The 25,833-nt window shown below is 44.1% G+C and overlaps 1 protein-coding gene across 2 annotated transcripts in view; it reads left to right on the forward strand.

The window, feature by feature from the left end:
- Positions 1-25,833, forward strand: part of LOC137623158 (acyl-coenzyme A oxidase 1-like) — a 120,666-nt gene that overhangs the window by 18,824 nt on the left and 76,009 nt on the right. For both annotated transcript variants that reach the window (XM_068353858.1, XM_068353865.1), the window contains exons 4-5: positions 7,071-7,239; positions 15,249-15,372. In XM_068353858.1, coding sequence (XP_068209959.1) covers positions 7,071-7,239; positions 15,249-15,372 — 293 coding nt within the window. The remainder of the gene's footprint in view (positions 1-7,070; positions 7,240-15,248; positions 15,373-25,833) is intronic.

The following is a 25,833-nucleotide window of genomic DNA, read 5'->3' on the forward strand; positions in this document are numbered from 1 at the left end:
AAGTTCTCCTCTCACAAAGGGACACGGCTGACGTTGGTTGGCTCCGCTCTGGTCCGCGAGAGAATGGTTCTTAGAGGTACTGCATGGCTGGTCGACGTTCCCAGGACTCTTCCTCTAGGAGTGAACTTTCTAAGTCTCTCAGAATCTATCAGTCTCAAGGGGAAGTCTTCCGTAGCTGGTACAAGACCAATGCAGTTTCCTCAACCAGTACCACTGTAACCCAGATTGCTGACTTCCTGTTATATCTAAGGAAAGTAAGATCCCTTTCAGCTCCTACGATCAAGGGTTACAGAAGTATGTTGGCAGCGGTTTTCCGCCACAGAGGCTTGGATCTTTCCACCAACAAAGATCTACAGGACCTCCCTAGGTCTTTTGAGACCTCAAAGGAACGTCGGTTGTCCACTCCAGGCTGGAATCTAGACATGGTCCTAAGGTTCCTTATGTCATCAAGATTTGAACCTCTCCAATCAGCCTCTTTTTAGGACCTCACATTTAAAAACTCTTTTCCTCGTGTGCTTGACAACAGCTAAAAGAGTAAGTGAGATCCACGCCTTCAGCAGGATCATTGTTTTCACATCTGAAACGGCTACATGTTCCTTGCAGCTCGGTTTTTGCTAAACGAGCTTCCTTCACGTCCTTGGCCTAAGTCGTTCGAGATCCCAAGCCTGTCCAACTTGGTGGGGAATGATCTGAAGAGAGTACTTTGCCCAGTTAGAGCTCTTAGGTACTATCTAAAAAGGTCTTAACCTTTACAAGGACAATCAGAAGCCTTATAGTGTGCTATCAAGAAACCTTCTTTTCCAAGTTCTAAGAACTCAGTTTCTTACTATTCAGGCTTCTGATTAGAGAAACACATTCTCATCTGAAGGAAGAAGACCTTGCTTTGCTGAAGGTAAGGACACATGAAGTGGGAGCTGTGGCTACTTCAGTGGCCTTCAAACAGAACCATTCTCTGCAGAGTGTTATGGATGCAACCTATTGGAGAAGCAAGTCAGTGTTCGCATCATTCTATCTCAAAGATGTCCAGTCTCTTTACGAGTACTGCTACACCCTGGGATCATTCGTAGCAACGAATGCAGTAGTAGGCGAGGGCTCAGCCACTACATTCCCATAATCCCATAACCTTTTAACCTTTCTCTTGAATACTTTTTATGGGTTGTACGGTCGGCTAAGAAGCCTTCCACATCCTTGTTGATTTGGCGGGTGGTCAATTCTTTCTTGAGAAGCGCCGAGGTTAAAGGTTGTGATGAGGTCCTTTAGTATGGGTTGCGGCCCTGTATACTTTAGCACCTTTGGGTTGATTCAGCCTCCAAGAGGAACGCTGCGCTCAGTAAGGAAGACGAACTTAAAAAAGAGGCAGAGTAACGGTTCAATTCGACTTCCTTACCAGGTACTTATTATTTCATTGTTATTTGAGATAACTGTTATATGAAATATGGGATACTTAGCTATCCTTTAATCTTGTACACTGGTTTTCACCCACCCCCCTGGGTGTGAATCAGCTACATGATTATCGGGTAAGTTTAATATTGAAAAATGTTATTTTCATTAGTAAAATAAATTTTTGAATATACTTACCCGATAATCATGATTTAATTGACCCTCCCTTCCTCCCCATAGAGAACCAGTGGGACCGAGGAATAATTGAGGAGGTGTCAACAAGAAGTACTTGAGTACCTGGCCACAGGTGGCGCTGGTAAGTACACCCCCTTCTAGTATTGTGATAGCTGGCGTATCCCTCCATAGAATTCTGTCGGGCAACGGAGTTGACAGCTACATGATTATCGGGTAAGTATATTCAAAAATTTATTTTACTAATGAAAATAACATATTTAGATCATGCTTGATAATTTTTTCCTGGCAGTTCAGTGGTATTTTGATAGTTTGTTGTAAGTTCCTTTGGCCTGCTAAAGCTCCAGGTGTATTGTTAGTTTTGTCTGCATCTTTAATCAGTAATTGTTCTACCAATAAATACAAACCATTTCGCTGTTTATTAGGAATATACTTTCGATGAAGCTGGAAACTAGCCACAAGACTTTTGAAGAAGGGTGGGGGGCTCACCTGTTTACCTCACAGCATACGGGCTTTGGTCTGCATCCAAGCAGCAGTGCCACATAAACCTGGAAATGAGGGCAGCCTTTCTCGCCTTCAAGTACTTTCATTGGCTCTTTTCAGGGCACTCCGAAGTACTGTACTGAAGAGCAACAAAATAAGTTGGTTCAGAGGTAGCTCTTATGCTCCGTAGCACGCTGGTACGGGTGGCCATGTCTCTCCTTCCTTGGAATCACGTGTGGGTGGCAGTGGAGAAGTGGAGAACTCCTTGATCCTGTGTGCAATCTCCATCAAGGGTTATGACCCCTTAAAGGGATCTGGACCTGCAGGAGTAAGTGCAAGTAAGGCCTTTAGGGCCTTTCCTGCCTTTATAAGGCCCCAACCAGGACTTTGTGCAGCCTCTTCCATCTGAAGGGAGTCTGAGCATGCAGTCCTTCTGAGCCACCCAATCGGGGCCCTGCAGGAAGGGGCCCGGCAGGAAGAGGCGTTTGAGAGGGAAACGCTGATGCCAGTGTTACCCTCTCCTGCTGCCACCTGTACGGGGATGCTTGTCTGGCCATTGAGCGATCAGGCAGACACGTAGCTGAGCTGAGGGTAGTGAGTGTCCTTCTGGAGGGTTATTTACTACCTTTTCTGGACTGAGGTCCTGTATCCCCATCTTACATTTAGATAGTGTTTTCGACTGATCCTCCTTCACGGAAAGGCCTGGCCTTGCCGACAGAGGTAAAAGGAATGTTGAAGAACACTCTCGAAGTCGTTCGAGGCAAGTCTTTGGGCTTCTAGAGTCAAATCTTCCTGGTGAAAAAACCAAATTCAGGATGGAAATAGTATGTTCTGGGCTGAAATCCATCAGAGAAGACCTCAACCTCATGCTTTCAGTGGATCTGAGGGATGTGTAATTCCAAGTACCAATTCATCAGTCCTCTCAGAATCACCTCTGCATCTCCCTCTATGTACCAGTTCAAGACTCTGTGCTTTGAATTGTGCACTGCTCTTCAGGAGTTCACGTACGTATTTTGATAATTGGCTGATCCTGGCCTTGTCCATAAAGCAGTTGCTACAGGATCGAGAGCAACTTCTTGTATTTTGTCAAGATCTGGGGACTGTGATAAATTGGGAGGAGTCTAATCTCATATGCAAGCAGCAGTTGAAGTACAGTACTCGGCATGGCAGCAGCGAAAGTCTTTTCCTTCAGACGATTGGATCATCAAGCTCAAGGAAGTAGAAAGACTGTTTCTGTCCAAGACAGAACTCCCAGCTCAGTGCTGTCAGTCTTCATAGCCACCTTTCCTCACTATGGGTGCTGGCTGGGCTGCAGTGTCCTCAGCTAAAACAAGTCAGCTGTCATTGTCTAGTGAAGCATCAATATTCACCACTGAACTAACTGCAATTTTATTAGAAATTGACATTATTAAAATAATTGAAGATAGGGTGCATCATGAGTTTGTCATTTATATTGATTGAAGAAGGGCCATAGAAGGCCTAAAAGGGTTACACACATAGGAACCAACTAGCATTGAAATTGAAAATGAAATAACCCAAGGCGTTAATGTTGGAAGTTATTGGATTCCTACTCATGTTGATGTTGCTGGTAATGAAAAGGCAAATGTTGCTGCTAAGTTAGCAATAGATTGACCACAAAAGAACATTTTTGGGCTCAAGCCATGTCGTCCTGATGGAAGGTTCCTGTAGGTAGCTTTTTAAGGGATATTTGGCTACAGTGATATTCCCAGAGAATTAACCGTTAGGTCTCCAAAATTCTAATTCTTGGCACGAATATCCTTAAAATTTCTCTTAAGGATATCGCATAATCAGGGGACGTATGCTTGATATGACACATAGTGATCTTCACCCCGAATAGCGTTTTCGCTTCGAGGGGGAAAGTGGCAAAATTAGAAGGGGAGCCGTTATCAAGGCACCCTTCCTCTCGTACTACTACAGTATAGAGTATCTAGATGACGCTGTAGTCAACCCAGTGCGCCATTCCTATAGTTGTAGCGGTCTTGCACGGTGATTTTCTTTGTTGCTCTCTCGTTACGCTTTGGTTTTTCTGGATTTATTATGCAATCTCCAGCCTCTTCTGCCTCTGGAAAGTTGAGTATTAGATCTTTACAGTATATAGATTTTAGCTCCTGCCTCACAGTGAAATTAGATTAATTTTAAGAGTTGGAGCTTTGCCTTCACTGGAGGCGCCATGGGCGCTGTCGTTCATAACGCATGTGTTACTGTATTTAGTTAGCCTGAACAACTTTCTCGGTTTTAATAGCATGGATATTTATGAAGCTATTCAGTTATATATTCTAGGAAGTTATATATTATGCCGATTGTATTCTTTAAAGTTTCGGCAATTTAGGTAACCGAACCTTGCCCGCGCTAGGCTTCCTAGCCTACGCGCTTTAGTTTACCTTCATGCATGATGTAGAATGACATTCCTAGTTTTAATAGTAATTAAATATGAAGCTATTTAGGCAAGTTATACTTGTAAGATATATTGATTGCATATATTTCCTCTTCCTCTTCGATCGTATACGAGAGAGTTTCGGCGATTAAGGAAACCGAATCTCGCCTGGCACTAGGCTACTAGCCTAGGGCTTTAGTATACTTTCAAACATGTTCCCGGTGTACTCTCGTGTGTCATTTATCAATTCAGGCGGAGATAGATATCTCCTAAAATTATTATATAAATTGATACTCGTCTCCAGTGGAGATTTAAGGGTAATCACTTCTTCCCTCTTAGTGCAGCCATAGGCTACAACCCTATCTTGGTCTTGCTATTGAGTAGACACTCCGGCTTGACTAGGCTAGTGTTTTCTGTCTTTTTCCCTGGCCTCAGATAGCCGACTTTGGGTTTTGGACAGAACCTCAGAGTATTCAGTCTTTTGCCGATGGCTGGGTGGCAGGCTGAGTAGTCACTCCCCTGCCGGACTCAGCTGCCGGCATAGGAGGCTAGACCTCCCTAGGCCGCACTTGAAGTGGTTGTATGATGCAGCTACCTTCTCCCCTGCGGTCTAGAAGACTATTCCTATGCTCGCAGACCCTATGCTGAAGAATAGACATTCTTCTGCCGCCTAGGGTGGCGCCGGCACTGAAACGATGTTTCTTCTAGGTTGAGAGGGGCCAGCAAGCCTGCCGCCTCCCTCTTAACTCTATTGGCAGACCCTAGGTTGAAGAATAGATATTCTTTTGCCGTCTAGAACTGCGCCGATATTGAAACAGTTTCTTCGTTGTGTGGTAGGACCGTCAACCCTGCCGCCTCCTTCCACACTTCATACAGGACCCTTTTCCCTACAGCATTCCCTCTGTCCTTTAGCGATGGCCTAGCCATCGCAACCCTTTGGCCGTCGTCCTACAATCTCGTCGCTTGCCGGCGGGTTGTGGGGCTGGCCGGGGCTCCTACATAGCAGCTGTTTAGTCGCTCAGCCTTCTCTTATGGACGTAAGGCTCCGGGAAAAGCTGTGCCGGCTGCCGATGGGAGACCCCTATTCTATAGAGTGTTCTTCAGTCCTCTCTCAGACTGCCATCCACATACCAGCGGCCGGCAGTGACCGACAACGGTTTGTGTTTGGATGGAAGCCTGAATGATACATTCTCCCCTTCCATTTGAACCCTTCTTCTGGAGGAAGGCAGTAACATTCTCCCCTTCCATTTGAACCCTTCTTCTGGAGGAAGGCAGTAAGATGAAGTACTTACACCCTTATTTATTGTTAACAAACATTTAATAAAGTACCCTTCATTCCCTGGCTGGATCGTGCCGCCAGGTGCTACAGTATATGAGTATACAGTAGCCAGTATATTTGCAGTATAGATCATACTGCAGACAGAAAACTATAGTATATATTGTACAGTAGTTATTTTCCAACATACTCTGTGTATCCTTGCACAGTCTTTTGTTGAGACCATTATATATTGAAAGAAAGATTTCTTTCAATAGACTGATAGATTATCAGTTACCATTGACCCACATTATTAAAAACCTGGGAAAGGCCAGTGTTAAGTTACACTTATCTACCTCTAGAGGTTAGAACCCTTCCCTTTGGTTTCCTGAATAGGAAAACTCTAGGTTTTAATTTTGGGGGAGGTCACAGCAATTGACTGGACAGGAAATACAAGTATGTGTTTCTCTTTAGTTCTTTTCTAGCTTGTCTATCCTAAACTATAATGCAATAATATTAATAATAATATTTATATAGTTTACCAAGTAAGATAAACTACCGCATACTCATTTAATTTTCCTCTCTTTACAGGAGGACCATCCCAAGTGCCACCCTAGTGTAGTATTTATTCGTGAAAACTCGCTTATCGCACCTGAATCTGTAACCTGACTATCATGAATAACGAGGCTTGACTGTACGTGGTCTGAATTGATGTTGGTTTGCTACCCTTTTGAGCTCCATTCTTTAGAATCTAGAGAAATATTTCCCTTATCCTTCCAGAACCAGGGAAGGATGGTGGAATATATAACCCATTGATCATCATACGTCAGGAATATAATTCTGGACTGTTATCCCCTTCTGGGGAAGGGCTCCCTCTTTTGAAAATGTACTAGTCATCCCATCAGTTGGATGCTGGAATCATCTTTGCTTCTGTATAGGGAAGTAAGATAACGTTCGTTCTAGAGGTACTTCAGACCCACCAATTGGTGTATCTACCTATTTTAAAGGAGGAAAAGTATGTATAGGCTTAGAAAGAAAAGATAATTTTACAAGTGATTTGTATTTTTTTTAAGCTATACAAACCCGAGTCTTTTAAAATCAAACTTCCCACCTCAGTTCTAAGTTGAAGTTCAAAAGTGGAGTCTCCAACAGGCGAGTGGGTAGGGCTACTCATCTGTGTACACCATCTGTTATTAACTGCCTCGTTAAAGAATTCAGTAGCTGCTACAGCTCTGCTAAAGATATATCCTATTTTAAAGAACTTTTAAATTTTTTTTATTTTGTATAATTTTCATGATATTCTGTTGTATGTTATATACTGTAGATTTTACCATACATTTTGTAAAATATTTCTTGCATTTGTAGGATGCTCATGGGAGCGGGAGTTGGAGCTGCACTGTGCAAGGATGGCAACCCTCTTGCTGTGCATTTTGTTATGTTTCTTCCTAGTCTTATTGGTCAAGGAACACTAGAACAGCAAGGAGAGTGGGTTGGTCGTGCCTGGTCTGGAGAAATAATTGGAACATATGCTCAGGTATCATATTTTCTTTCTTGCCTAATCCATGGAGTTACTTTTAATGGATGCATTCTACTAAGATTTTTAACTTAATCTTTTTGAGAACATGTGAAACCTTTTTACACTTTTTAATAAAACTTGAAACTAAAATAATGTGCGTATGGTTAGCTTATAGTAGGATTTCATTTGAATTGCATGTACTGTACGTTTTTCAATATTAAACTTACCCGATAATCATGTAGCTGTCAACTCCGTTGCCCGACAGAATTCTATGGAGGGATACGCCAGCTATCACAATACTAGAAGGGGGTGTATTTACCAGCGCCACCTGTGGCCAGGTACTCAAGTACTTCTTGTTGACACCTCCTCAATTATTCCTCTGTCGTGCTTCCGGCAAGACATTCTGGGATACGCTTATGTTCTTGGAGTATTTTCACGACTTTGGTGAAGTATTTCTCTTTGATTTCGGCTGTCGCTTTACTGGAAACTTCTATATTAGCTTAGTTAGCTTTTGGAATTAATTTGATTAATTTTGGTGACGAGAGAGTATGAACTCTCGTTCACCTTTCAATGGCCGACCCTTCCCTTAGACGGAAGTGTTGGTGTCTAAGAGAGTATAGACTCTCTTTCTTAAATTTGCTTAACAAAAGTTATAGATTTATTTTATATCTCTCCGCCTCTTATAGGCCTCCTCGATTAACTTCCTTTTATTATAAACTCATTAAAATTAATTTTTATATTTGTTTATATTCGACCTTCCTAATAGTAGACGGTCTTTTACCGAAGTTAATTAACTTTGAGCCCGTCATTTCGGTTTTACCTGTTAACATATTATGCTATTTTAATGTTTTTGAAAGAATTTCTTTGATAGTCTCGTACTGTTTTCAAAGTTGAACTAACGTTTTGTTTTGTCTCTGCAGTTGTTGACGTTCAGAACGTTCAACTTGCACTCTATCGTTACGATAGAGAAAGAATGTTCACGGTTTCACGTTGCAGTAAGAGTAACCGTGTCTAGCGTTTTGTTCATTCTTTCTTAACTTAATGGTTTTGATCCTAATAAAGGAACTTTTCAGTTTTTTTTTTTTCCTTTAACAATAATATGTTTTAACGATATATATGATTGGGCTCTTCTCTCAGGTTCTAAGTCAAGAGAGAGAGAGAGAGAGAGAGATAGAGACGGAGGGAGAAATAGGATAAACGTTTCATTCAAGCCTGCCAGGCGTACGAGTAACGTCGTTATCGTTTTTTGCTCTTCTCCCTAGTCTCTTTAGGGGAAGAAACTAAACGTTTCTAGAGTAATCTAGTGTTTAGTCTCTTTCCAACCACTGAATTATCTTTCATTAGATTTTTCTGTTACATTGTAATTCTGTTGTCGCAATTACTAACTTTGAGAAAGGATAGAATTGCGTATTTCAGGTACAAACCACTTAAAGTTTCGAGTTCAGTGAAATAAGTGCAAACAGAAATCAAAGTGATAAGTGATTAGTGCGTGAGGGTACTTTTGTGCGCGCCAGTCGTCCTCCCAGTCCGGGACCTCTTGCAAGCTCCCAAGCCCAGGGGAGAAGCAATGTCGAAGGGCATAAGGGTTCAGCAGGCCTTGATCGGCGCACAGAAGTATTCTCGGTGGTTGTGGGCGTGTCTTACCGAGACCGTCACTCCCACCTGCAGACGATTGAGCCCTTATTTTGCTCGTCTGCAGAAGAGATTAGGGGAGAAAATAAAGGCAGAGTAACGCTGGTCTCAGGTCTCAAGACTTCTTAAACGTTAAGTCCAGACCTATGCCAGACGTACGAAGTTAAAGTTCACAACCCGAATGCAGTCATTGGGTTAGCTCTGACTCTCCTCAGTCATCAGTTGATTACACTCCGACTAAGAGGAGTAAGGTTCTGCCACAACAGATCTCTGCTGTTAAGGCTTTACCTCAGCAGAACTTAGTGTCTGCCGACCCCAAGTTAACTCTACTGCAGTCCATACAGTCACAACTTTCGGTCTTGATGCGTGAGTGACGGGCTGAGAGTGTTGCACCGCCTGCACTCCCTCCACCTGTTCTCGCTGCACCTGTGCTCGCCCAGCCTGCACCTGCTCCGCCTGTGCTCGCCCAGCCTGCACCTGCTCCGCCTGGTCGCAGCACCATCTGCCAGGCGTACGATGTTGTGAACTCTACTACAGTCCATGCAAGCACAGCTTTCGGACTTGATGAGTGAGTGTCGGGCTGAGAGTGTTGCTCCTCCGCCTCCGCCTACACTCCCTCCTCCTACACTCGCTCCGCCTGATCACAGTACCATCTGCCAGGCGTACGATGTTGTGGACTCTACTACAGTCCATGCAAGCACAGCTTTCGGACTTGATGAGTGAGTGTCGGGCTGAGAGTGTTGCTCCTCCGCCTCCGCCTACACTCCCTCCTCCTACACTCGCTCCGCCTGATCACAGTACCATCTGCCAGGCGTATGTTGTTGTGGACTCTACTACAGTCCATGCAAGCACAGCTTTCGGACTTGATGCGTGAGTGTCGGGCTGAGAGTGTTGCACCTCCTGCACTCCCTCCTCCTGTTCTCGCTGCACCTGTGCTCGCCCAGCCTGCACCTGCTCCGCCTGTGCTCGCCCAGCCTGCACCTGCTCCGCCTGGTCGCAGCACCTTCTGCCAGGCGTACGATGTTGAACCACTTTCGGAGTTTGCTGTTCACAGTGTTGTTCAGCCTCAGCCTTCTTTAAGGCACCCTTGCTTTGGGATCAGGAGAGTTACACTCTTCCTCCTCCTCCCCTTGCGGCTCCACCAGTGGTGCAACTCTCGGTTGGGGTACAACAACCTCTCCCCTCCGTGAGTCTGTCTGCTCAACCAGCGCTGCACCGAGTTCAACCCTCATCTAGGCAAGCTCATCTACACCATGCACTTGCGCCTCAGGAGCCTCAGCTTGCTAGAACTTTACCTTGTTCTGCGCAGCCTCAACCTTCTCATGCTCCACTCATCTCTCAGGAACAGGAACGGACTACTCCGCCTCCGTCCTCCGCTCAGCTGGTGCAATCCTTGGGTGCAACTCTTGCTAGGAGTCAACCTCCTTCACCCTTGCACCTGCCTTCTGCTTCGTCTGTTGTTCAGCCTATGCAGTCTGAACCTCAGGTTTTCCATCAAGTTGAGGAAACCTCTGTTGTTGTTCCAGCTCGTTCTGACTCTGCTGTTCAGCATACCATGGTTTAAACCCCATGCAAGCATGCATAAAGCACTCTAGCACTGGTCATGGAATTTCTGAGAAATGTTAAACGCCATGCACACGCTCTGCTTTCCTTTCAGCAGGCTCTGCTTACAGCAGGCTCTGCTTACTACATGCTCAGCATTCAGCATGCTCTGCATTCAGCATGCTCTGCATACAACATGCTCTGCATTCAGCATGCTCTGCTTTCAGCATGCTCTGCATTCAACATGCTCTACATTCAGCATGCTCTGCATACAGCATACTCTGCATACATCATGCTCTGCATACCTTACCGCATGCTTCTCAGCACATCTTGGGTTGTTGCCAACTCACTAGACTGTCAAGCAGTTTCATAACGTTGCCTTCTAGTCTGCTGCTTTGCACCAGTGAACTCTCACTCAGAGAACTTAGCTTTTCTAGGATAAGGTCCCTGTAGATGAGAAAGTTCTTTTCTCCCTCCTTCTGATATTCCCTTGAGGACTCTGTCATTTGGAGGGAGCCTTTAGCTGCATAACCTCTTATGGACTTTTATTTAAGCATAACATGCTTACAGGGAAGGTAATGGTTACACTTCAGCCGCTAATCCCGTCTGTTACCACACCTGCTCCCATAGACCTTGAGCTGTGTTGCATGACATGCAGTCCAAGCTTAGTCCTTGTTAGAGGATTTTTTTGTTTACGGAGTCAATGTGTCACGGGGAAGACGTTCAACAACCAACAGAAGGGACTTGTTGTGACGCAGTGCGGCAACCTCAGCAACCCGTTAAGGAGTTGTCTGTACGACCCAGACAGTCTAGACAGATTCGGGTTGTCACTGTACTTCCTCGCTTGCCCATGATTGACAGTTTACAGACTGTGCAGCAGTATCATGATCTTGTGTCCGGCTCCGTCAGACGACTGGCTTTTAAGAGCTCCCTCAAGTCGTCGCTGTCTGGAGATTTTCAAATGGACCTGGATCTGACCAAGGAACTGGGCCTCCTGGTCAATTTTGAGGAGTCTCAGCTCGTTCCATCCCAGACCATTGTCTCCTTGGGTATGGATCTTCAGAGTCGAGCTTTTCGGACTTGTCCGTCGGCCCCAAGGATCTTCCAAGCCCTAGAATGCATCCAGAGCATGCTGAGAAGGAACCGATGCTTAGTCAGGCAGTGGATGAGTCTAACAGGGACACTTTCATCGCTGGCCCTGTTCATCGAGTTAGGGAGACTCCACCTCCGCCCCCTTCAGTATCATCTAGCTGCTCACTGGATAAAGGACATGACGCTAGAGACGGGCTCAGTTCCTGTTTCCGAAGAGATGAGGTCTACTCTAACGTGGTGGAAGAACAGCATTCTTCTCAAGGAAGGTCTACCTTTGGCTGTTCAGACCTCCGACCACCGTCTCTTCTCGGACGCATCGGACACGGGCTGGGGTGCGACACTGGACGGACAGGAATGCTCGGGAACATGGAATCAGGAGCAAAGGACACTTCACATCTATTGCAAGGAGTTGTTGGCAGTTCATTTGGCCTTGATAAACTTCAAGTCCCTCCAGCTTAACAAGGTGGTGGAGGTGAACTCCGACTACACCACAGCCTTGGCTTACATCTCCAAGCAGGGAGGGACTCATTCGAGGAAGTTGTTCGAGATCGCAAGGGACCTCCTCATTTGGTCAAAAGATCGAAAGCTCACGCTGGTAACGAGGCTCATTCAGGGCGATATGAATGTCATGGCAGATCGCCTCAGCCGGAAGGGTCAGGTCTTCCCCACAGAGTGGACCCTTCACAAGAATGTTTGCAGCAGACTTTGGGCCCTGTGGGGTCAGCCAACCATAGATCTATTCGCTACCTCGATGACCAAGAGGCTCCTCTTGTTTTGTTCTCCGATTCCAGACCCAGCAGCAGTTCGCGTGGATGCCTTTCTGCTGGATTGGTCCCATCTCAACCTGTATGCATTCCCGCCGTTCAAGATTGTCAACAGGGTACTTCAGAAGTTCGCCTCTCACAAAGGGACACGGCTGACGTTGGTTGCTCCCCTCTGGCCCGCGAGAGAATGGTTCACTGAGGTACTGCAATGGCTGGTCGACGTTCCCAGGACTCTTCCTCCTAGAGTGGACCTTCTGCGTCAACCTCACGTAAAGAAGGTACACCCAACCTCCACGCTCTTCGTCTGACTGCCTTCAGACTATCGAAAGACTCTCAAGAGCTAGAGGCTTTTCGAAGGAGGCAGCCAGAGCGATTGCCAGAGCAAGGACGACATCCACTCTCAGAGTCTTTCAGTCTTAATGGGAAGTCTTCCGAAGCTGGTGCAAGGCCAATGCAGTTTTTTCCTCAACCAGTACCAATGTAACCCAGATTGCTGACTTCCTGTTACATCTAAGGAACGTAAGATCCCTATCAGCTCCTACGATCAAGGGTTACAGAAGTTTGTTGGCAGCGGTTTTCCGCCACAGAGGCTTGGATCTTTCCTCCAACAAAGATCTACAGGACCTCCTTAGGTCTTTTGAGACCTCAAAGGAACGTCGGTTGTCCACTCCAGGCTGGAATCTAGACGTGGTCCTAAGGTTCCTAATGTCATCAGGATTTGAACCGCTCCAATCAGCCTCTTTTAAGGACCTCACATTAAAAACTCTTTTCCTCGTGTGCTTAGCAACAGGTAAAAGAGTAAGTGAGATCCACGCCTTCAGCAGGAACATAGGTTTCACATCTGAAACGGCTACATGTTCCTTGCAGCTCGGTTTTTTGGCTAAAAACGAGCTTCCTTCCCGTCCTTGGCCTAAGTCGTTCGAGATCCCAAGCCTGTCCAACATGGTGGGGAACGAACTGGAGAGAGTACTTTGCCCAGTTAGAGCTCTTAAGTACTATCTAAGAAGGTCAAAACCTTTACGAGGACAATCAGAAGCCTTATGGTGTGCTATCAAGAAGCCTTCTCTACCAATGTCTAAGAACTCAGTTTCTTACTACATCAGGCTTCTGATTAGAGAAGCAAATTCTCATCTGAAGGAAGAAGACCTTGCTTTGCTGAAGGTAAGGACACATGAAGTGAGAGCTGTGGCTACTTCAGTGGCCTTCAAACAGAACCGTTCTCTGCAGAGTGTTATGGATGCAACCTATTGGAGAAACAAGTCAGTGTTCGCATCATTCTATCTCAAAGATGTCCAGTCTCTTTACGAGTACTGCTACACCCTGGGTCCATTCGTAGCAACGAATGCAGTAGTAGGCGAGGGCTCAGCCACTACATTCCCATAATCCCATAACTTTTTAACCTTTCTCTTGAATACTTTTTATGGGTTGTACGGTCGGCTAAGAAGCCTTCCACATCCTTGTTGATTTGGCGGGTGGTCAATTCTTTCTTGAGAAGCGCCAAGGTTAAAGGTTGTGATGAGGTCCTTTAGTATGGGTTGCAGCCCTGTATACTTTAGCACCTTTGAGTTGATTCAGCCTCCCAAGAGGAACGCTGCGCTCAGTAAGGAAGACGATCTTATTAAAGGCAGAGTAACGGTTCAAGTCGTCTTCCTTACCAGGTACTTATTATTTCATTGTTATTGTGGATAACTGATTATATGAAATATGGGATACTTAGCTATCCTTTAATCTTGTACACTGGTTTTCACCCACCCCCCTGGGTGTGAATCAGCTACATGATTATCGGGTAAGTTTAATATTGAAAAATGTTATTTTTATTAATAAAATAAATTTTTGAATATACTTACCCGATAATCATGATTTAATCGACCCTCCCTTCCTCCCCATAGAGAACCAGTGGACCGAGGAATAATTGAGGAGGTGTCAACAAGAAGTACTTGAGTACCTGGCCACAGGTGGCGCTGGTAAATACACCCCCTTCTAGTATTGTGATAGCTGGCGTATCCCTCCATAGAATTCTGTCGGGCAACGGAGTTGACAGCTACATGATTATCGGGTAAGTATATTCAAAAATTTATTTTATTAATAAAAATAACATATTTCGCTTGTATTATACATGCATGTGATTTTTTAAAACAAAATTAAATTTTTCATACAAGTTCATCAAGTTCATTAGAATAGCTATTATAAACTCACATTCAAGGTCTTTAAAGAGTTCAGGTGCTACATTCCTTCTGAAAAAAGTGATAGAAAATCAAAGCCATCACTGTTCATCCACAAGATCAATTTAGGTTGAAGACATTAAATCAAGCTCAGGTACCATTTATAAATTAATGAAAATCCACACTAAGATGATAGTTATTTTAACATCTCTGTGGATGATTTACGCCCTCCCAAGTAGCTACCTTGGTTTGGTAAAAGTAATAGATCTACAGTATTATGAGAATGCACACGTTAAACATTTTGAAGTTTGTATGTTTCTTATATGTAAACTCAATACATTACTTCACCTGAAAGTAACATCCTTTTATTGAGCTGAAAGTCAGAGGCAACATGAATCTATTTGGAATTGAGATGGGGATCCTGTACTGTGTTAATTGATTCACTAAGTACCTTTTATATTTCAGCTCTTATTTATATACAGGTAAATTTTGTCTAACATTCCCACCTGGTTACATTTCTTGACAGTTATAGGCTTTCCCAAAGGATTTGTTCTCTAGTTGAACATTTGAGCAGAGTAGAGTTGTAGAAGTTAGACAGCCGAGAAAAAAGAAATTAAAGGAAGAAGATGAAAGCTAAAAGCTTAAATTACACCAGCTGTGGCTGAAGGGGCAATGCTAAGAACTTTAGAACCATCCTTTGAGATCTCAACTCAATTTTATTTGTCTGTCACATCACATTTAATTAGGTATGATGACATTAATATAGAACTGAACTGTACAATATAGATTTGTATCAATGATACAAAATGACTAACATTTATTTTGAAACTTGCAGACAGAGATTGGTCATGGAACATTTTTACGTGGCCTTCAAACAACAGCCACATATGACCCAGAGGCTCAGGAGTTTATTTTGAATTCTCCATCAATTACTGCCTCAAAATGGTGGCCAGGCGGATGTAAGCTAAAATGAGAGTTGTTGTACGATGAATTTACAATGAATATGTATAACTTTGGGTAGATTTTCAAATCTTATTCCAGAAAATTTAGATTTTCTAAATGCTTATACTGTACAATGAAAAAGTATCTTTTTTGGGCTCAAGCCATGTCATCCTGATGGAAGGTTCCTATTGGTAGCTTTCTAAGGGATATTTGGCTACAGTGATATTCCCAGAGAATTGACCTTTAGGTCTCCAGAATTCTAACTCCTGGCTCAAATATTAAAATTTCTCTTAAGGATATCGCATAAAATCAGGGCACGTATACCTTGATACGACACATAGCAATCTTCACCCCGAATAGCATTTTCGCTTCGAGGGGGAAAGTGGCTAAACTGAAGGGAGCTGTTATCAAGGTTACCCTTCCTCCCATACTACTACATGGCTCCAAGATGGTGCTCATTCCTATTTCAGTAGCGATTGCGCATGATGGTTTTCCCTGTTATCTAACGTTTTTGATCGTTATTGAGAGGATTTAATATGCAATTTCCAGCTTTTTCTGCCTCTGGAAAGTTGAGTATTTAATCTTTACAGTGTATAATTTTTTAGCTCCTGCTTCACAGTAAAATTAATTTAATTTAATGTGTTTTGGAGCTTGGCCAGTCACTGGAGGCGCCATGGACGCTGTCGTTCGTTATGCATGTGTTATTTAGTTAGCAGAATGACATTTCCGGTGGTAATAGCATTAATAAATTATGAAAGCTATTTAGGCACAATTATACTAGTAAAGATATATTATGCTTACAAATTTCCTCTTCCCTATGTCGATCGTATACGTTACAGTTTCGGTGATTTAGGTAACCGAGATCTCGCCCTGTGCTAGGCTACCTAGCTTGTGCGCTTTAGTATACAGTGAACCCTCGCTACTTCGCGGTTCGACCATCGCGGATTCACCACTTCGCGGATTTTTTTCATAACCCATGTATATACATATATCGCGGATTTTCCGGAAATATCGAAAATACCGCGATGTGACCGATGGTGCGAGATTGGAGAAAGTAAGGAAAATTGAATCATGATCGATTTTCAATATAAATGAAACTTTGAGGAGCAACAAAGATATCATTTGTTAAAGAGATAGAGAGAGGTAAGGAATGGGAGGTAGTGAAAAGTAGCCCACACACAGAGAGAGAGAGAGAGAGAGAGAGAGAGAGAGAGAGAGAGAGAGAGAGAGAGAGAGAGAGAGAGAGAGAGAGAGGGGGGGTTAAATGCAATAACCAAAAAAATTTTATAGGTTATAACACATTGGTGCTTATGTAATATCAACTGTATACTGTAGACGGTTTGAATAAGTTAAGAAATGGTATAAATGATACGTTGTTAGTGTATTCGTACACACTCAAGAGCGGCAGCTAGATGACAGCTGATCTAATCACAGCCAAAAGTAAAACAAAAAAGAAGTCAACAATACTCGATTTTTAAAACACACCCGAAATTTAAAAACTAAAGTACAGTACACACGCTTTCTTAATGTGCAATTAACTATTTAAAGAGTGGAAATTTTCTAGAATAAAATTATATTTCCCAAAAAAATAGTGGTTTGCTGATGAAATCTGATGCCGTATTTTTAGCTATGATTGAAATGGATGTAGACTCGGCCTAATTTTTTCGTTTCGTATTTAATTGACACTAAGAAAACTAATTTTAGTTTCTTCATCTAAATGTAAGTATTGTATAACACGAAGAGAGAGAGAGAGAGAGAGAGAGAGAGAGAGAGAATGAATCAGCTGTTGTAATCAAATGGCGTGTTTTTGTTTCGTGAGAATTTCATCACCACGACTATAACAACAACATACTGTACTGAACTTTACAGTATTATACAGACTACTGTAATATGATAAAGTAAAATATTTGTAATCTATTTTATATGAAATGGGGCTTTTTTTTGTTTGTTTAAAATTTACATTTACGTATGTAAAACAACTCTCTCTCTCTCTCTCTCTCTCTCTCTCTCTCTCTCTCTCTCTCATAGATTGTTTTCCTGCTTTGCTACGTATGTATGATTTTATATAGATACGGTAAATAATATTTGTAATAACATATTTTATAAAAGCTTTTACTGTAATATCATTATTTATCACTTTCATCATGGCGTTAAATTCCTTAGTTTGTTAACTGAACGTACGTCATGACGCCGTCGTTTCAGGCAGCGTCATAAACAAAAACATTTCATTTGGAAGTCCTAAGAAAAATTAAGTAAAACATTAGTAATAACCAAATCAACATACTGTACTGAATAATCAATATAATTGATGCAAAAACTAACCTATACATAGATGTGTAAATGCGTTTGTTTCTTCATTATAATCAGAGATAAACGTAAACAAAACATTGGTTGCCATTTTTTATCGTGCTTTTTAGGTGTTTAGGAAACGCATGATATAAAATCGCCTTTAATATTTGTGCCTGTTTTAGTTTAGGGTGCTGTAGTACATGCATTAAGTGTTCTGTACATTAAAGGGTGGTTTGTTAACAGTACTACGTACAAGGGAAGGTTTTAAAAGTCCGAATATACATGTTAAATAAATAGGTAAATATGATGTCACTACTTCGCGGATTTTCACCTATCGCGCCCGCGTCTGGAACCTATCTACCGCGATAAACGAGGGTTCACTGTACTTTCATTATCCCCGGTTACCCTCGTGTATCATTTTATCAATTCAACAGGAGATAATATATCTCCTAGAATTAATTAGATAACTCGATACTCGTCTCCTGTGGAGATTTAAGGGTAATCCCTCCTTCCCTCTGGGTGCCGCCATAGGCGACAACCCTATCTTAGTCTTGCCATAGAGTAATTCACTCAGGCTTGACTAGGTTAGTGTTTTCGGTCTCCCACCCTTACAGGCGAGTATGCCGGCTTGGGTTTTCGACAGAACCTCAGAGTATTCAGTCTTTCTGCCGGCGGCCAAGCGGCAGGGTGAGTATTCACTCCCCTGCCGGCTTAGAGCTGTCGGCATAGGAGGCTAAGCCTCCCTAGGCCGCAACTTGAAGTGGTGGTATAATGCCGCCACCTTCTCCCCTGCGGTCTAGAAGACTAGTCCTGTTTCGGCAGACCCTAGGCTGAAGAATAGATATTCTTCTGCCGCCTAGGATGGCGCCGATACTGAATGTTTCACTCTTGTGTGGAAGTGGCGGCGATCCTGCTGCCTTCTTCTACACTTGATACAGGACCCTTTTCCCTGCCCCTCTGTCCTTTAGCGATGGCCTAGCTATCCCAATCCTGTGGCCGTTGTCCTACAATCTCACCGCTTGCCGGGTAGATTGTGGTGCCGGCTGGGCTCCTACATAGCTGTATAGTCACTCAGTCTTTCCCTTATGGACACAAGGCTCCGGGAAAGGTTGTGCCGACTGTGATGGCTGCCGGTGGGAGACCCCTCTGCTGCTGAGTGTTCTTCAGTCTTCTCTTGGACTGCCATCCACATTCCTGAAACCGGCAATGACCGGCAACGGATCTTGTGGCTGGATGGAAGCTTGAATGATGCATTCTCCCCTTCCATTTGAACCCTCACGCTAGAGGAACGCAGTAAGGTTATATACTTACACCCTTATTTATTGTAAACATTTTAATAGGGCAGCCCTTCACTCCATGCTTTCTCTTTCTCTGTCAGCTAGTGCCGCCAGGTACTAACCCAGCTGACAGAATGTCGGTTGGACCGGTGCCGTCAGGTACTTACTCAGTCGGTGGCATGCTGGCTGGACTAGTACCGTCAAGTACTACCCAACTGGCAACATACCAGTCGGACTGTGCCGCCAGGTGCTAGCCCTGCCGGCAATATGCCAGCTAAACTACAGTACTGTATATGATTATACAGTAGACAGTATATTTGCGGTATAGTATATACTGCAGACAGAAAACTATAATATATATTATACAGTAGTTATTTTCCAACATACCTTGTGTATCCTTGCACAGTCTATTGCTGAGACCAATCCTATATTGAAAGAATAGAATTCCTTCAATACTCTGATTAGAAATCAGTTGATAACTTACCCCACAATATTAAATAATTTAAGAAGGGTCAGTGGTAGTGTACACCTTTTCTATCCCTAGAGGTTAGAACCCTTCTTTTTTTAGTTTGCCCTGATAAAGGAAACTCTATAACCTTAATATTGGGGGGAGGTCACAGCAATTGGCTAGAAAGGATACACAAATATGTCTCTTTCCTAATTTCTTTCTAGCTTACTATCCCAAGCTATAATGGTTAAAATATTAATATTTTGCATAATCTGTTTATCATGTGAGATAAACAACCGCATACTCATTTAATTTTCCTTTCTTTACGCTAGGAACCCCAGATAAAATGCGATGCGATCTTCTGCAACCATAGGAGTAGGAACTTCTGCGGTCACAAAACGTGCAGGTCTCATGCCCCCTGCACCATCACTACTGAAACCCTGCGGTACTGGGACCCCCAAGACTGCAATATCTGCCGGCCCTTGCTGACTGAAAGTTTTGACGACCCCAAGTCAACGGAGTTGAGGGATGCGGCACAAGAAAAGCTGCGCAAGTGGGTACGAGGGTTCCAGAAGAACTCTCCGAGACCATACCCACCTAACGATAGGATGTGTAGCTTGCTGTTCCCGAAAGCGGGTAGTGAAATTGTCGTGCCCCAAGCACGACCCGGACCTCTCTGCGTCCAGATTGCCATCGAGACGGATGTCAGTGAACCGATGCAAAGTATGGACATCCACCAGGAGGAAAGGATGTCGGAAGTGTCTACGGACACTGAAATGGATCTACTAAAGGATGATCCCGAGGAGGAGTCTACTCTACCTCCGGAAGAAGATGATGGTGTCGAGTCGGAGTCCCTTCCGTCTGTGCCGGCACCGGAGCCGTTACCTTCGACATCTTCAGCATCTACCCCTCTATTGGGCAACATGAGCCAGACACTGGCCATCTTACGGCCTTAATGGAGTACATTCGCAAGCAAGGCGAAGCAAGGGAAGCGAGACTCGAGAGAGAGCCCCGTGAAGCTCAACTTACCGCCTCCCAAGGGTCATACAAGCGACTCAGAGTCCAAGACTTCCCACCCTGCTCCAAAACCAATCCCTGGAGGTATGCGGAGTTTATGCCGATTTCTAACGGCAAACTCTATATCTCGGAGAAGATGGGAGCCGTCCCCTTAGAAGACATTCAGTTTTGGCCAAGCTTTAACGCTTACCCTGATTGCTTCATTCGACTGAAGCATGAACCAGCGCCAAAAGAGGAGACGGAACCGAAGGAGGTCATGGTTTTCGATCACGATAAGGCACAGGCTCTCTTGTCGAGTAGCCTGAAAAAGACGGGCTATTCAAACTCGAAAGTGTTCGCCTTGAGCAAGAAACACCCTATCTTTCTTGCTCCTCCTTCAATAGCTTTCCCCTTTACATCGAAGGCATTTAAAGCTGTTGCCAAGGCAGTGGAGACAGGCAAACCATGCTATGCACTAGAGGAGTGTAGGCCTCTGTCATTAGCCTTGCCCAAGGAAGAGAAGGAATGGAAGGAAGTCCACCTAACCTTCCCAGTAGGGAAACGGGACGCAGACATCGATGGACGACAGTTTAGCGAGAATCTCCTTAAACTTTCTGACTTTCTCTTGCACAGCGAACAAGAGACAAAGGAGAGACTTACTGCATCCTTATCCCTACAAAACTGCATAGACTTACTGCATCCTTATCCCTACAAAACTGCATAGAGATGTGTGCAGGCCAAAGAAGTACCCCAGACATGCTCACATTCCTGGCCACAATGCATATGGACCTGTATGCTTTCATGAAGGCTAGAAGAGCCTGAAGAGAGTTCGTGTTCGCTGCTGCAACAGTGAAACACGAACCCAGGAAGCTGATATCTTCTAACATCTGGGGTAAAGACCTCTTCCTGAACAAAGTAGTCAAAGAGGTAGTTGAGAAAGCCACCACGGAGAATAGGAACCTTCTCCAGGAGTGGGGCATCTTCTCAAAGAGGAAGTCTTCTCCGTATGCGGGTCCCCAACCTAAAAGGAAGACGAAGAAGCCTAGACTTCCCCCTTGGCCTGCTAAACAACATCCCGCAGTCACCATGACCGCGGTGCCGCAAGTGGTGGCCCAACCACAGACCACCTTCCAAGTGGTGCCTCAACAGCTGGTTGCCCAGTCACCAGCATTCAACCCCGGGTTTGAGAAGCAAACAACTACCTTTCGACCGAAAGGTAAAGGATCCAGACGGGGCTCCCCTAGACATCCCTCAAGAGGTAGGGAAGGACGTGGTCAAAGAGGTAAACCCTCCGGACAACCGAAGCAAGGAGATGCTTCTGGTAAGAGGGAGGTTCCAACATTTTCAGGATCGATGGACCTTCGATCCTTGGGACCACAGCCTAATCAAGAATGGACTAGGATGGAAATGGAACAAGTCTCCACCATCATTTCCTCAATTCTTCCAACACTCCACCCCCTCATTAGAAGAATATACCTTAGAGCTCTTGAGCAAACAGGTTATAAGGAAAGCAAAGTCCATCAAATTCCAGGGAAGGCTGTTTTGTGTTCCCAAGAAGGACTCAGACGAACTCAGAGTCATTCTGGACTTGTCGCCACTCAACAAGTTCATAGAAAACAGCAAGTTCAGGATGTTAATCACACATAAGGACCCTGTTACCCAACGGGGTGTTCATAGTCTTGATAGACCTGGCAGATGCTTATTAGCACCTTCTAGTCAGTCGCCCCCTCTCCTCCTACCTAGGATTCAAGTTACAGAAGAAAAAGTATGTCTTCAGAGCCATACCCTTCGGACTAAACATAGCCCCAAGGATCTTCAAGAAACTTGCAGACGCAGTCGTGCAACAGCTACGCCTAGAAGGTGTTCAGGTAGCAGCGTACCTGGACGACTGGCTGGTGTGGGCAGCATCCGAAATGGCTTGTCTGCAAGCATCCAAGAAAGTGATCCAGTTCCTGGAAAATCTGGGATTCAAGATCAACTCTCTCCAGCTCAAGAGTTTCAATGGCTGGGAATCCATTGGAATCTGAGGTCACACCACCTCTCCATTCCCTCAGGGAAGAGGAGGGAGATCGCAGGGTTCTGTCAAGAGACTACTGAAATCCGACATGATTTCAAGACACCAACAGGAAAGAGTAATGGGCTCTCTCCAGTTCACAGCAGTAACAGACCCAGTGCTAAGAGCACAGCTGAAAGATGCGTCAGGAGTCTGGAGAAGATACGCATCAAACGCTCGAAGAGATCTAAAAAGACTGATACCGACCTTACTACGATCACTTCTCAAGCCGTGGTCGAAGGCCAAGAGCATAACAAGGACCGTGACTTTGCAACCACCTCCGCCATCGGTGACTATCCACACGGATGCCTCGACGGAAGGAAAGGGAGGTCACTCCCATCTAAGGAAAGTCCAAGGGACTTGGTCATCTCTGTTCAAGGCCTTTCACATCAATATTTTGGAGGCCATGGCAGTCCTTTTGACGTTGGGAAAACTCTCCCCTCGCAGATCAGTCTACATCGGGCTGATCTTGGACAGCAAAGTGATAGTGAGATGTCTGAACTGACAAGGCTCGAGATCGTCCCATATCAACCATGTGATATTGGTCATCCTTTGTCTAGAAAGATGGCACTTATCAGCAGTTCACTTACAAGGGTTCCGCAATGTGACAGCGGACGCTCTATCCAGGCTCAAACTGATAGAGTCAGAATGGTTCCTAGACGCAGACTCATTCTCCTCCATCTTGGAACAAGTCCCGGAACTGCAGATCGACCTCTTCGCGACGAGCGACAACAAGAAACTACCTCGTTATGTAGCCCCATACGAGGACCCTCTAGCGGAGACAATGGACGCCATGTCCCTCGGTTGGAACGAATGGACCCGGATTTTTCTGTTCCTTCCATCCAATTTCCTGCTGAAGGTCCTCAACAAGCTGAGATCCTTACAGGGAACGGTAGCTCTAGTGGCCCCCAAGTGGCCCAAGAGCAACTGGTTCCTTCTAGTGATGGAACTGAAGCTAAGGCTGGTCCCTCTACTGAACCCAGCACTATCTCAACGTGTTCAAAAGTCGACTGTCTTCGCTTCATCACAGAGAACCCAAAACCTTCTTCTCATGATTTTCTCACCTTAGCGGTTAAGAAAAGATTTGGGATCTCAAAAGGCAGTACAGTATAGACTTCTTAGAAGAATACAAGTCTAAGTCAACTAGAAGACAATATGAATCGTCTTGGAAAAAGTGGTTGCTTTCATTAAAACAAAAGGACCGAAAGAAATCTCAATACTCTTCTGTCTGTTCTTCTTTATCCACCTTCATGAACAAGGTGTAGCCGCCAACACGATAACTACGTGTAAGTCAGCCCTGACTAGACCTCTTCTATACGCCTTTCAAGTGGATCTGACGAATGAAATCTTTAACAAGATCCCGAAGGCATGCGCTAGAGTTAGGCCTGCAGCTCCTCCGAAGCCCATTTCATGGTCCTTGGACAAGGTCCTACATTATGCTTCATCTGTGAACAGTGAAGATTGTTCTCTCAAGGATCTAACCCAAAAGGTTATTTTCCTGTTTGCTATAGCGTCAGGGGCTAGAGTTAGTGAAATAGTAGCCCTATCAAGAAATGAGGGCCACATTCAGTTTACAGAAGTGGGAGAACTAAATCTCTTTCCTGATCCAACCTTTCTCGCCAAGAACGAGCTACCCACTAAGAGATGGGGTCCCTGGAGAATCTGCCCTCTGAAGGAAGATGTCTCTCTGTGTCCAGTAGTGTCTAAAGGTGTATCTTCAAAGACTTCAGAGGAGGACAGCTCTTCGAAGGAGAAACTTCAGGATCAAACTTATCCCTAAAACAACTGAGGGCGAAGCTCACCTTCATCATTCGCAGAGTGGATCCTGACAGTACACCTGCAGGTCAGATCTGAGAAAAATTGCTTCATCACTGAACTTTTTTCAGTATATGGACTTTGAGCGTTTTCACTTATATACTGGATGGAAGTCATCCAGAGTGTTCTACAAACACTATGCAAAGCAAGTGCATGAACTGAAGCATTACGTGGTGGCGGCAGGTAGTGTATTAAAACCTGTCGTCTAGTGCTGCGATGAACAGTGAATTGATTGGGACTATCAATTAGAGTGAAAAGGTGTTGACACGTCCAGTGCGTTACCTTTGAAGTGGGTGTCACCATGGTGACACTAAGACCGCTCAAAATCTCAGGTGTGGAATTATACAGATAACACTTGTGCCGTGTGTGCATAGTACACAGTGTTGATAGTATACAACATTTACAGAAAATTATATTAGAAAATTTTATCAAGATTTTCAAATTTCAGAGTGGCACTAATCATTTCATCCCTTTCAGGGAGAAAAACCTTTTCTGTATACAGTACGTTGTACGTATAATTCCCTTAACATGTTACACTCGTTATTCCATTTGGTCATTTATTCGAAATAAATATCTATTAGAGTGTAATTGCGTCTTATTTCACCCTGCAATTAGCAGAATAAATATGGCCAGAGTTCTCTTACTTATTTAACTAAGTAAACCGCATATTATTGTATGCTTACAAACAATGGATATACAGTGATACCTCGGTAGTCGAACGACTCTATACTCGAACAATTCGGAGTTCGACCAAAATTTTCGAGAAATTTTTGCTGCGGTGCTCGACCAAAAATTCGGTACTCGACCAGCCGAACACGTGACGACCGCATGGGCTTTGTGATGATCGCGCCATCTCGGCCACTCTCGCTTGTTCGGGAAGCATCAGTTCTCTCGAGAGCGTCACTCAGACAACGCGCGATCAGCATTCGTTGTGATTTAGTGATTTTCAGTGCTTTTAATTGCTTTTTTAGCTTTCATAATGAGTCCCAAGAAAGTAATGAGTGTTAAGGGGAAGGAGAAGAGGAAAACAGTGCGAACAACGATCGAGTTGAAGAAGGAAATTATAGCGAAATATGAGAATGGTGTACGAGTGTCCGATTTAGCGGTAGAATACGGAATGGCGAAGTCGACCATTTCTACGTTTTTAAAGCATAAAGAAATGATTAAGAAGGCGAATGTTGCAACGGGAGTTACGGCGGTAACTAAGCAAAGGCCACAAGTGATTGAGGAGATGGAAAAGTTGCTTTTAATATTTATTAAAGAAAAACAGTTGGCCGGGGAAAGTGTTAGTGAAGCGTTCATTTGTGAAAAAGCGTTGCATATCTATGAAGAATTAGTGAAGAAAAGTCCGAGTACCAGTGAAAGTGATTCATTTACATTTAAAGCGAGCAGGGGTTGGTTTGAAAAGTTTCGTAATAGAACAGGTATTCATCGTGTTACTAGGCATGGGGAGGCAGCTAGTTCGGATCAAATTGCAGCCGATAAATACGTGGGGGAATTCGATCGGTACATAAATGAACAAAATTTGATCGCACAACAAGTCTTTAATTGTGATGAGACTGGGTTATTTTGGAAGAAAATGCCAGCCAATACGTACATT

Source organism: Palaemon carinicauda, chromosome 2 (genome assembly GCF_036898095.1).
Source record: "Palaemon carinicauda isolate YSFRI2023 chromosome 2, ASM3689809v2, whole genome shotgun sequence".
In the NCBI taxonomy this organism is placed as follows: domain Eukaryota; kingdom Metazoa; phylum Arthropoda; class Malacostraca; order Decapoda; family Palaemonidae; genus Palaemon; species Palaemon carinicauda.